This window comes from Scyliorhinus torazame, chromosome 15 (assembly GCF_047496885.1).
Source record: "Scyliorhinus torazame isolate Kashiwa2021f chromosome 15, sScyTor2.1, whole genome shotgun sequence".
Classification (NCBI taxonomy): domain Eukaryota; kingdom Metazoa; phylum Chordata; class Chondrichthyes; order Carcharhiniformes; family Scyliorhinidae; genus Scyliorhinus; species Scyliorhinus torazame.
The window spans coordinates 145,713,431-145,726,328 of record NC_092721.1 but is presented as its reverse complement, the minus strand read 5'-3'; the positions used below and the strand labels follow the sequence as shown (position 1 = coordinate 145,726,328).

General features: G+C 45.2%; 1 protein-coding gene across 2 annotated transcripts in view; it reads left to right on the top strand.

Annotated features, from left to right (window-relative positions):
- LOC140391874 (mitochondrial intermediate peptidase-like) overlaps positions 1-12,898 on the top strand; it is a 180,546-nt gene that overhangs the window by 118,636 nt on the left and 49,012 nt on the right. For both annotated transcript variants that reach the window (XM_072476864.1, XM_072476865.1), the window contains exon 16: positions 12,415-12,534. In XM_072476864.1, the coding sequence (XP_072332965.1) occupies positions 12,415-12,534 (120 nt within the window). The remainder of the gene's footprint in view (positions 1-12,414; positions 12,535-12,898) is intronic.

Below are 12,898 nucleotides of genomic sequence, written 5' to 3'. Positions count from 1 at the left end.
AAAGGGGGGTCTAAATAAATTCTGGATCCCAGCCCCACCGCACCTTCACTGTGCGTTCATGCAATACTACTTTGAAATGTAAATGCCGGAATTAGGCAGAAGATAGCTTTGGCACTTGATGGTGATTTGCGCAATGATGCCAAGTGTCTCCAGGAGGCAGGATGTTGCCTGCAGAGCATGAGCATCGCAGACAGACAGTTGTGATGGGACCTATCACTGCCTTGCCGAAGAGAACAGACAAAAGATCGACGGGCCAGCAATATGAAAAAATATGCAGAAAGTGCCTTAATGCGCATGAATCAGTGCAAGATTTCCCCCAGGACCCAATAGTTTTCTTTTAGTAAAAAAAAATAGATTCTCATATTTACAGAATACCCTTTTAAAAGCTGCAGTTCCTAGCTCTATGGCCTGTTAACAAATTTAGGAGCTTAATGGGCTGTTAATAGGAGACAAATGGGTTCCCCGTTTCCTTCTCTACCCGCCACTGTGCTGGAAATTCTCAGGCCAGACACAATTTGTGGAGAGACAAACCAATTTTGGGTGATATTTAGTGGGCCTGTTCATTGCAGGTGCAAATATCATTACGGATTTGTGCCGACGGGATATCTGTTTTTAAAGTGAACCTGATTTACATGAATTTAACTAAAAATATATATCTTTAAAATGCTTAACGCCGTTGCTTCATAGAATCCCTACAGTGCAGAAGGAGGCTATTGAGCCGATTAATCTGCACCAACCCTCCGAAAGAGCACCCAACCTAGGCCCACTCCTCGCCATATCCCCATATCCTGTGCATTGAACATGGTCAATCCACCTTCCCGGCACATCTTTGGACTGTGGAGAGAAACTGTAGCACCCAGAGAAAACCCACACAGACTCTGACAAGGTGCAAACTCCACACAGACGAGCACCCAAGCTGGAATCGAACCTGGGTGGGTTCCTGGTGCTGTAACCACTGCGTCAACCCACCCTACCAGCATGATGTCACACCAATGGGAATCAGTTGTGATTACCACACCGGGGCACTGAGATGAGCATAGTCCCAGGTGGTGAGGGACATGTGGGGCACTGTCCCCTGGCATCCTGACAGTGAAAGGTTGGCAGTGCCGAGGGTGGCTCTCTGACAAGCCCCATTTGGGGTTTCCCCTTGTGTGCGTGCGTGCGTGTCCGTCCCCAGGTGTGGAGGGGGTGGGGATTGTGAATGGAGGCTGAGCACGGAGACTGCGGAGGAGGGGCTGCAGAGGAGATTCACCAAGATGTTGTCTGGAAATGGAACATTTAAGTTATGAACAGTAGTCGGATAGGCTTGGGTTGTTTCCGCTGGAACAGAGAAGACTGAGGGGTGACCTCGAGTGCGAGGGTTGGGATGTTCCCCTTTGTGGGTGTAGAGGTCCCTATGCCTGTGGGGTGTACGGATGTTCGTGGGTGAGGCGGGGGAATTTCTATGTCTGTGGGGAAGGATAGGGGGTTCCTTAAACTTAATGCGCCCTGCCAGCCACCAGCATGGCACCACAAAACACGCCCCCCCCACCCCAAATCTTTTTTTTGACAGGGTCAGAAGATCTAGTGAGAAAACGTGCCTGTGTTTCTGGAGGAAAACAAGTTAGTTTTTAGTCAACAACCTGACAGAATTACAGAAAAAAATCCAGTGCAGAAGAGGCCCTTCAGCCCATCGGGTGTGCAGTGACACATGAAAAATACCTGACCTACTTACCTAATCCCATTTGCGAGCATGTGGCACATAGCCTGGAATGTAATGACATGCTAAGTGCTCATCCAAGTCCTTTTCAAGGATGTGAGGCAACCTGCCTCTACCACCCTCCAAGGCAATGCATTCCAGACTGTCGCCACCCTCTGAGTAATGAGGTCTTTCTTCAATTTCCCCCATGCCTCCTGCCCCTCACTTGGACTTGTGTCCCCTTGTAACTTACCCATCAGCTCCGAATAGCTGCTCCTTATCCACCCTATCCATGCCCCTCATAATCCTGTACACTTTGATCAGGTCACCCCTCAGTCTTCTCTGCTCCAGCGGAAACAACCCAAACCTATCTAACCTCTATTCATAACTTAAATCTTCCATCTCAGACAACATCATGGTGAATCTCCTCTGCACCCCCTCCAAAGCAATCACATCTTTCCTATAATATGGTGACCAGAACTGCACACAGTACTCCAGCTGTGACCTCACCAAAGTTCTATACAACTCCAACTCCCCCCTGCTTCTATAATCTATGCCTCGATTGAGAAAGGCAAGTGTCCCATATGCTTTATCACTATCCTATTAGCCTGCCTTCCTGCCTTCAGAGATCTATTTACAAACAGCCCAAGCTCCCTTTGTTCCTCGGAACTTCCCAGTATGATGATGTTCATTCAATATTGCCTTGTCAAATTACTCCTTCCAAAGTGTATCACCTCACACCTTTCAGGGTTAAACTCCTCCTGTCACTTATTTGCCCATTTGACATTCCCAACTATTTCTTCCTGTAACCCAAGACACTCAACTTCACTGTCCCATTGGGCAGACGCAGCATGGGTTCATAAAGGGCAGGTCGTGCCTAACTAATTTAGTGGAATTTTTTGAGGACATTAACAGAGCGGTAGATAACGGGGAGCCAATGGATGTGGTATATATGGATTTCCAGAAAGCCTTTGACAAGGTGCCACACAAAAGGTTGTTGCATAAGATGAAGATGCATGGCATTAAGGGGAAAGTAGTAGCATGGATAGAGGATTGGTTAATTAATAGAAAGCAAAGAGTGGGGATTAATGGGTGTTTCTCTGGTTGGCAATCAGTAGCTAGTGGTGTCCCTTAGGGATCAGTGTTGGGCCCACAACTGTTTACAATTTACATAGATGATTTGGAGTTGGGGACCAAGGGCAATGTGTCCTTATAGAAACATATAAGATTATGAAGGGAATAGATAGGATAGATGCGGGCAGGTTGTTTCCACTGGCGGGTGAAAGCAGAACTAGGGGGCATAGCCTCAAAATAAGGGGAAGTAGATTTAGGACTGAGTTTAGGAGGAACTTCATCACCCAAAGGGTTGTGAATCTATGGAATTCCTTGCCCAGTGAAGCAGTAGAGGCTCCTTCATTAAATGTTTTTAAGATAAAGATAGATAGTTTTTTGAAGAATAAAGGGATTAAGGGTTATGGTGTTCGGGCCGGAAAGTGGAGCTGAGTCCACAAAAGATCAGCGATGATCTCATTGAATGGTGGAGCAGGCTCGAGGGGCTAGATGGCCTACTCCTGCTCCTAGTTCTTATGTTAACCAAAAACAGAAAATACTGGACAATCTCAGCAGGTCTAACAGTGTCTGTGGAGAGAGAGAAGGGAGCTAACATTTCAACTCTGGATGGACTCTTTGTCAAAGCTGGAGAGAACTGGAAATTGGTTCAGATTTATACTGTTGGGGGGGGGGGGGGGGGGGGGGGAGGGGAGCAGCAGGGCTGGATAACAGCCAGAGATAGGTGGAGATAGGCAAAGATGTTGTGGACAGAAAGACACAGGGAAGCCTAAGAAGCTGAAAGTGGCACATAAGAGATTAGAATGTGTTACTTGAAAGAACAAAGGTAAGCTGTGTTTCAAAGGACAGCTAGGAACAGGGAACAGATTTCCCAAGTGGGCTGGGGGGAGTGGGGGGGGGAATGATGAAGGAAAAACAGATCCTTCTATCAATTTAGAAGTAAAAATGGGGAAAAATCGAGATAGAGTTCACAGTCTGAAGTTGTTGAACTCAGTGGTAAGTCCGGAAGACTGTAATGTGCCTAATCGGAAGATGTGGTGCTGTTCTTCTAGTTTACGCTGGGCTTCACTGGAACATTGCAGCAGTTCAACGACGGACGTGTGGACATGAGAGCAGGATGGTGAGATGAAATGACAAGCGACAGGAAAGAATGGGTTCTGCTTGCAGTCAGACCAACGGTCTTCTGAAAAGCAGTCACCCAGTCTGTGTTTAATCTCTCCAATGTAGGGTAGAACACATTGGGAGTAGCAAATGCAATAGACTAGATTGAAGGAGGTGCACGTGAAGCGCTGACTCACTTGAAAAGAGTGTTTAGGCCCTTGGATGGTGAACAGGAAGGAAGTAAAGGGGCAGGTGTCACACCTTCTGTGATTGAATGGGAAGATGTCGTGGGAAGAGGGTGAGGTGTTGGAGGAGTGAAACATGGTAACCCGGAGGAATGGTCCCTTCGAAATGCTGGCAGGGGAGTGAGGGTAAGATGTATTTGGTGGCGACATCCTGCTGGAGTTGGTGGAACTAGAGGAAGGTGATTCTTTGAATGCTGAGGCTGGTGGGGTGAAAAGTGAGAATATTAATAATAATAGCAAACAAAGAAATGGCAGACGAACTGAATGGTTACTTTGCGGTGGAAGACACCAGTGGGATGCCAGAGCTCCAGGAGAACCAGGGTGCAGAGGTGAGTGCAGTGGCCATCACTAAGGAGAAGGTTCTAGGGAAACTGAAAGGTCTGAAGGTGGATAAGTCACCTGGACCAGATGGACTGCACCCCAGGGTCCTAACAGTGGTAGCTGAGGGAATTGTGGAGGAATTGGTGGTGATCTTTCAGGAATCACTGGAGGCAGGAAGGGTCCCAGAGGACTGGAAAGTGACTAATGTCACACCACTGTTTAAGAAGGGAGGGAGGCAGAAGAGGGGAAATTATAGGCCAGTTAGCCTGACTTCGGTCATTGGTAAGATTTTAGAGTCTGTTATTAAAGATGAGGTCGCAAAGTACTTGGAAGTGCATGATAAAATAGGACAGAGCTGGAGGGACTGAGTCAGCACGGCTTTGTCAAAGGGAGGTCATGTCTGACAAATCTGTTGGAGTTCTTTGAGGAGGTAACAAGGAAATTAGACAAAGGTGAACAAGTGGACGTGATTTATTTAGATTTCCAGAAAGCCTTTGACAAGGTGCCGCATAGGAGACTGTTAAATAAGTTAAGAGCCCATGGTGTTAAGGGTAAGACCCTGGCATGGATAGAGGATTGGCTGACTGGCAGAAGGCAGAGAGTGGGGATAAAGGGGTCTTTTTCAGGATGGCAGCCAGTGACTAGTGGTGTGCCTCAGGGGTCGGTGCTGGGACCACAACTTTTCACAATATACATTAATGATCTGGAAGAAGGAACTGAAGGCATTGTTGCTAAGTTTGCAGATGATGCAAAGATCTGTGGAGGGACAGGTACTATTGAGGAAGCAAGGGGGCTGCAGAAGGATTTGGACAAGCTAGGAGAGTGGGCAATGAAGTGGCAAATGAAATAAAACGTGGAAAAGTGTGAGGTTATGCACTTTGGAAAGAGGAATTTAGGCATAGACTATTTTCTAAATGGGGAAATGCTTCGGAAATCAGAAGCACAAAGGGACTTGGAGTCCTTGTTTACGATTCTTAAGGTTAACGTGCAGGTTCAGTCGGCAGTTAGGAAGGCAAATGCAATATTAATATTCATGTCAAGAGGGCAAGAATACAAGACCAGGGATGACGTCTGAGGTTGTATAAGGCTCTGGTCAGACCCCATTTGGAGTATTGTGTGCGGTTTTGGGCCCTGTATCTAAGGAAGGACTTGCTGGCCTTGGAAAGGGTCCAGAGGAGGTTCACAAGAATGATCCCTGGAATGAAGAGCTTGTCGCATGAGAAACGGTTGAGGACTCTGGGTCTGTACTCGTTGGGAGTTTAGAAGGATGAGGGGAGATCTTATTGAAACTTACAGGATACTGCGAGGGCTGGATAGAGTGGATGTGGAGAGGATGTTTCCACTTGTAGGAAAAACTAGAACCAGAGGACACAATCTGAGACTAAAGGGACGATCCTTTAAAACCGAGATAAGGAGGAATTTCTTCAGCCAGAGGGTGGTGAATCTGTGGAACTCTTTGCCGCAGAAGGATGTGGAGGCCAAATCACTGAGTCTTTAAGACAGAGATAGATAGGTTTCTGATTAATAAGGGGATCAAGGGTTATGGGGAGAAGGCAGGAGAATGGGGATGAGAAAAATATCAGCCACGATTGAATGGCGGACCAGACTCGATGGGCCGAGTGGCCAAATTCTGCTCCTATGTGTTATAGTCTGGACTGGAACAAGGAATATTCCACATACCCATAAAGAAACAGGCAAAACTGGGATGCACGAGAGTACCCATAAGCACGCCTTTGGTTTGGAGGAATGAGACATGTTAAAGGAGAAATAGTTCATTGAGAGGACCAGTTGAGCCAGACAGGGGAGAGTGTTGGTGGATGGGGATTGTTCGGGCCTCTGTTCAAGGAAGATGCGGAGAGCCCTCAGGCCATCCTGTTGGGGAATGGAGGTACAGAGGGATTGGACATTCATGGTGAAAAGGAGGAAGTTTCTGAGAGTTGGGGCTCAGCCTCTGCGAGGTAGAGGTCAGTATGCCAGACAACAATAGCCCCACTCTTGATGGATGGTTTGATGACCAGTCAGGACTGGATCTGAGAGCGGAATGCAGCAAGTTCAGAAAGAGGCAAGTTAATGTGGATGAACGGAGCATGAAATTGAGACTGTCGATGTCACACCGACCGTTTCAATGAAAAGATCAAGAGCAGATAACTGGCCGGAGGGAGGGTTCCAGGTGGATGGAGAATGAGACAAAGGCAGTGGGAGAAAAGTTCAGCATCGTGTCAAGCCCAAAATTCTTTGAGGTGTAAGGATACGAAACTGAGTCCTATGCTGAGTACAGCACAGTCAGCCTAAGAGAGGGGAGAGAAGGTCAGAGGGTATGGTGAATAGACAGAAAGGGCTATCCTGTCTTACTCTCATGTCCAGAAGTCCTTTCTTGGCCTGTTGCAAAGTTCCAGTGAAGCCCAGCGCAAACTGGAGGTAAAATGAAATGAAATGAAAATCACTTATTGTCACAAGTAGTCTTCAAATGAAGTTACTGTGAAAAGCCCCGAGTGGCCACATTCCGGCGCCTGTTCGGGGAGGCTGGTACGGGAATTGAACCCACGCTGCTGGCCTGCCTGGGTCTGCTTTAAAAGCCAGCTATTTAGCCCTGTGCTAAACCAGCACCTTAGGAGGAACAGCACCTCCTCTTCTGATTAGGCACATTACAGCCTTCTGGACTTAACATTGAGGTCGAGAACTTCAGACTGTGAGCTCTCTTCTCCAACTTCACCCCTTTTTATTTCTATCAATTTATTTTCATTTCTTCCATCAATATGTTTTTCTCTCACTATTGTTCACATTCCCCCCCCACCCCACTTGGGAAATCTGTTCCCTGTTTCGAGTTGCCCTTTGACACACTGCTTACCTTTGTTCTGATATTAACACATTCTAATCGCTTAATGTGCCACTATCAGCTCCCTTCTTAGCCTTGATCACCCTCATTTACATTCCCTTTGTATTTCTGTCCATGACATCTTTGTCAATCTCCACCTATCGCTGGCCCTCTATCCAGCCTCACTGCTCCACGCCCCATCTCCGCACCACAGCAGTATAAATCTGACCTATTTCTAGTTCTCTCCAGCTCATCATCCAGACTCGAAACCTTGCTTCCTTCTCTCTCCACAGATGTTGTCAGACCTGCTGAGATTGTCCAGGATTTTCTGTTTTTCTTTCAGATTCCAGCATCCACAGTAATTTGTTTTTAATTCACTGTTAACTACCCAGCCAACCTTTGCGTCATCCACAAACTTAGTGACACTTTGCCATATTCCTGGGAAATTACCCCCTTAATGTTTCAAATCTTGACCTTTCATCAGCGCACTCTATTTTTATACCTTTATAATTGCCTTTATTTAAGTTTAAGACTCAAGTTTCAGACCCAAGTTTCTCAGCTTAAAACTGAATATGAAGCTCTACCATATTTTGATCACTCTTACCTAGAGGCTTCCTTACTAAGAGGTTTTAATTAATTGTGTCTCATGACCAGGTCTACAGTAGCCTGGTTAGTTCCAGAAGGCATAGCTCGAAGGAACCGTCCCAAATACGCTTGTGATCTAATCCTCAAGGAAACCTTTACCGATTTGATTTGCCGAATTATGAAGATTAAAGTCACCCAAGATTATTACAGTGGCTTTCATAGAATTTACAGTGCAGATTGAGGCCATTCGTCCCATCGAGTCTGCATCGGCCCTTGGAAAGAGCACCCTACCTAAGTCCACACCTCCACCCTATCCCACACCTCCACCTGTTACCCTACCTTACCTTTTTTGGACACTAAGGGCAATTTAACATAGCCAGTCCACCTAACCTACACATCTTTGGACTGTGGGAGGAAACTGGAGCACCCGGATGAAACTCATGCAGACTCCGCGCAGACAGTGACCCAAGCTGGGAATTGAACCCGGGACCCTGGAGCTGTGAGGCAGCAGCGCTAACCACTATGCCACCGCGCCGCTTTCTTACTAGTTCCCATTATTTCTTGATTTGTACTCTCTTCTAAAGTGCAGCTACTGTTTGGGGGGGGGGGGGGTGCAATAGAAGACACCCATCTAATTTATTTCCCTTGCTTTTATCTCCACCCCACACCTGTGGTACATCTTGATCTTCTCAGCTAAGATCATTTCTCACTGCTGTACTGATCTAATTCTTTGTTAACAGAGCTACCCCATCTCCTTTGCCTTTCTTCCTGTCTTTCCAAAATGTTAAGTTCTCCTGTATCATAGAATTCATAGAATTTACAGTGCAGAAGGAGGCCATTCGGCCCATCGAGTCTGCACCGGCTCTTGGAAAGAGCACCCTACACAAGGTCTACACCTCCACCCTATCCCCATAACCCAGTAACCCCACCCAACACCAAGGGCAATTTTGGACACTATGGGCAATTTAGCATGGCCAATCCACCTAACCCGCACATCTTTGGACTGTGGGAGGAAGCCGGAGCACCCGGAGGAAACCCACGCACACACGGGGAGGATGTGCAGACTCCGCACAGACAGTGACCCAAGCCGGAATCGAACCTGAGACCCTGGAGCTGTGAAGCATTTGTGCTATCCACAATGCTACCGTGCTGCCCCAGTTCCTAGCCTAGGTTACCTTGCAACCCCTTTATTTCTATTTGTATCACTAATTTACCTGTTTTGTTATGAATACTGTGTGCATTCAGCTATTGAACATTTAGTTTGTCTTTCCACAAATTTCCCTACTCTGCTCTTATTGCCTGGAGCACTGTTATGTTTGTATGGTCAGTGCCTTCCCAACTCACTCTTATTATTACCCATATTGCTACCCTGCACTATTGTCTTATAACAAAAATGGACTCGATGGGCATGTGACTGTTGTTAATTATATCTGTAACAGTTCTCATGGTGCATGCTGGGCCAGATTTTGCACTCAGTGGGTCATGCATTACAGTTAAACTTTTTGCGCTGGATTTTACTGCAGGTTAGGGAGACAAAAGGTGCAGCACCCTCGGTAGAGCATCTGAAGCCTGTTTGAACAGGGTAAGCTACAGTGCATCAGTAGCACAGTGGTTAGCACTGTTGCTTCACAGCGCCAGGATTCCAGGTTCGATTCCTGCTTGGGTCACTGTTTGTGCAGAGTCTGCACGTTCGCCCCATGTCTGCGTGAGTTTTCTCGGATGCTCCGGTTTCTTCCCACAAGTCCCGAAAGATGTGCTTGTCAGGTGAGTTGAACATTCTGAATTCTCCCTCAGGGTTCTGAATTCTCCACAGGCGCCGGAGTATGGTGACATGGGGATTTACACAGTAACATAATTGCAGTGTTAATGTAAGCCTACTTGTGACAATAATAAAGATTATTATTATTATCCATTTAGGTTCAAGAAATGTGAACGAGTTGTGCATGATCTGATTTGGCAAGTTAGAATATTTAAGTTCAATGTTAAAATCTAACACAAACCAAAGTGAAAAATAAAATGAAATGAAAATCGCTTATTGTCACAAGTAGGCTTCAAATAAAGTTACTGGGAAAAGCCCCTCGTCGCCACATTCTGGCACCTATTCGGGGAGGCTGGTACGGGAATTGAACTGTGCTGCTGGTCTGCCTTGGTCTGCTTTAAAAGCCAGCTATTTAGCCCAGTGTGCTAAACCAGCCCGTTTAGAGTGAAGAATGACTGGATCTGAAAACAAGAGAAAGGAAAAGGTTAATAAAAAGTCAAATAATAATTACAAACTGAAGGCGTGAGACTCCATAGTGATAAAAATAATTTTCACGGCCAGAGAAGTTGTTCAAGAACCATTGAAAGCTTGCAATCACAATAAATAGGTTTATACTAATCTTTTCTGGCAAGTTTAGCTCATTTCGATGAGATGAAGACAGCAATTTCACACTATTCAATGTACTTGAATGGGGCACCAAATAACAGGATACCATTTTAAGGACACTTTTTGAGAAACGTATCTTGGACAATTTCTGGTATCGTGTTTAACTGCGCATGGCTAACCGGAATGGTGAAGCAGCAATACGTAGCCTGCATAGATAAAGGTAAAGTCGCCATAGTCCCAGATGACCATAGGCTGATTTCCCCTTTGAAGGGGAGTGATGTCTGTTGGTGATTTAACCTGAGGATCACCACACCTTGGGTGAGGAGGCAGGTAGAGAAGGCATGAGTAACCTCAGCTGGTACGGGAATTGAGCCCATGCTGCTGGCCTTGCTCTGTATCACAAATCAGCTGTCTAGCCAAGTGAACTAAACAGGCTTGCACAATTCAACATGGAAAAGAGTGAGGTGATGCATTTTGATTGGGACAGTACATACTAAATGTTACAAGTCTAAAGGGACTTGTAAGAAGAGAGAGATCTGAGTGGCTTTGTTTACAAATCTTGAAGGGGGGGGGCAAGATAAGTTAACACAGTAGTTAACAAACATCATGTGATCCTGGGATTTATAAACAGAAAAGGCCAGGAAGTAATGCTGAACCCATATAATACGTCAGCTGGAGCATTGTGCCTTTTTCTGGGCACTTCACTTTAGGAAGGATATTAAGGCTTTGGCGAGGATGCGGAAAGAGATTTACTAGAATGGGTCCAGGGATTAGGGTCTGTTGTTAAATAAATGGATGCAGAAGCTGGGACGGTTTGCCTTAGTGTAGAGAAGGCTGAGGAGATTTGATTGAGGTGTTCAAAATCATGAAACATTGAGATAGAGTAAATAGAAAGAAATTATTTCCAGTAGTAAAAATGGGTCGAAATTTGGAAAGCACAGATTTAAGGTGATTGACAAAAGTAGCCGAGGTGATGTGAGAAGAAACTTTGTTCATACAACTAATGCTTAAGATTTGATTGCACTGCCTGATGGAAACCGATTCAGTAGTGGACTTCAGAAGGGAATTGTATGACTACCTAAAAGAAAAAATGTTATAGGAATATAGAGAAAGAACAGTGAACTGGTTTGAAAGAGTTGACACAGATTTAATGGGTTGAAAGACCTCCTTCTGTGCTCTCCCATTCTCATTGCATTACATCACAATGTTGGAATACTGTCGTTAGCGTTTATTGCAAAAGGGCTGGAGTATAATAGTAGAGAGGTGTTGTTGCAATTGTGTAGGGTGTCAGTGAGACCTCATCTGAAGTTGGGTCCATTTTTGGTCTCCTTATTTCAGGAAGAGTGGTGTGCCATTGGAGGCAGTTCAGAGGAGGTCCACCAGATTGATTCCAGGGATGAAAGGGTTGACGTATGAGGAGCGATAAACAGTTTGGGCTTATACTCGCTGGAGTTGAGAAGAATGAGAGGGTATTTGAGCCAGGTACATAAAATACTAAGAGGGATTGATTTTTTTTTAAAATTAGACTACCCAATTATTATTTTTTCCCAATTAAGGGGTAATTTAGCATGGCCAATCCACCTAACCTGCACATCTGTGGGGGTGAAACTCATGCAGACATGGAGAGAATGTGCAAACTCCCCACGAACAGTGACCCAGGGTCGGGATTCGAACCCGGGTCCTCAGTGCCATAGGCAACAGTGCTAACAACTGTGCCACGTGCCGCCCCACTAAGAGGGATTGATAAAGTAAACATGGACCAAATGTTCCCCATTGTGGGGCAATCTGGAATGGGAGGTCACAGATATAGGTTGAGACGCAGTAGATTTAAAATTGAGATGAGGAGGAACTACTTCTCGCAGAGGGTGGTGAATTTGTGGAACTCACTGCCCCATAGTGAGGTGGAGTCTGAATCATTAAATGGTTTCAAGAAGGAAATAGATACATTTATGATTTAAAAATCATGTTTTAGGGATATGAGGAACAGGCAGGGAGGTGAATTTGAGACCACAAAGTGATCAGCCATGACCTGGTTGAATGGAGGAATAGGTTTGAGGAGCTGAATTGCCTACTTCTGCTCTTAATTCCTATGTTCCTATGTTTAAGAATTTTGTCTTATTAACCAGATGTTCTGATCACATATATAAAGTTCAGTATCATTTCTTGCATATTATACAGTGTATTTAATTAGCCTTTAATAAGCTACAGTAACTGTGAAAGGTTTTCTTTATATTAGATCTTCTATTCAGTCCTGGATCAAATCTACCATGGAAAGTACCCTTTACTAAAATCAACAACGGAGATACTGAAAGAAACCCAGGAAAAATTTTATGGGCTGCCCTATGTACCAAACACGGTAAGACTTTGTTAATATTGGATTATCTTCGATTCAAAGCTGATATGCCAAGTTTGCGTTAAACTTGTATTGTGATTTTGGATGGATTGCATATAGAACTTAAAAGCTAGTATTTTAACTTCAGACAGACGCCATGTGAGAGCAAGTGAAGTCGCACGAAAGGTGGCTCACACCATCTTCTTTGTTTTTTTATCCCCTTTCCCCATTTTCCAAGGGATTTTTGTGATCGAACCCAGCTGGTCGAGCTAGGTAATGGCTATTCGACGGAGTTATGTCAAAAGTCTTTTCTTTAAATAAATTTAGAGTACCCAATTACTTTTTTCGCCCCCAATTAAGGGGCAATTTAGCGTGGCCAATCCACCTA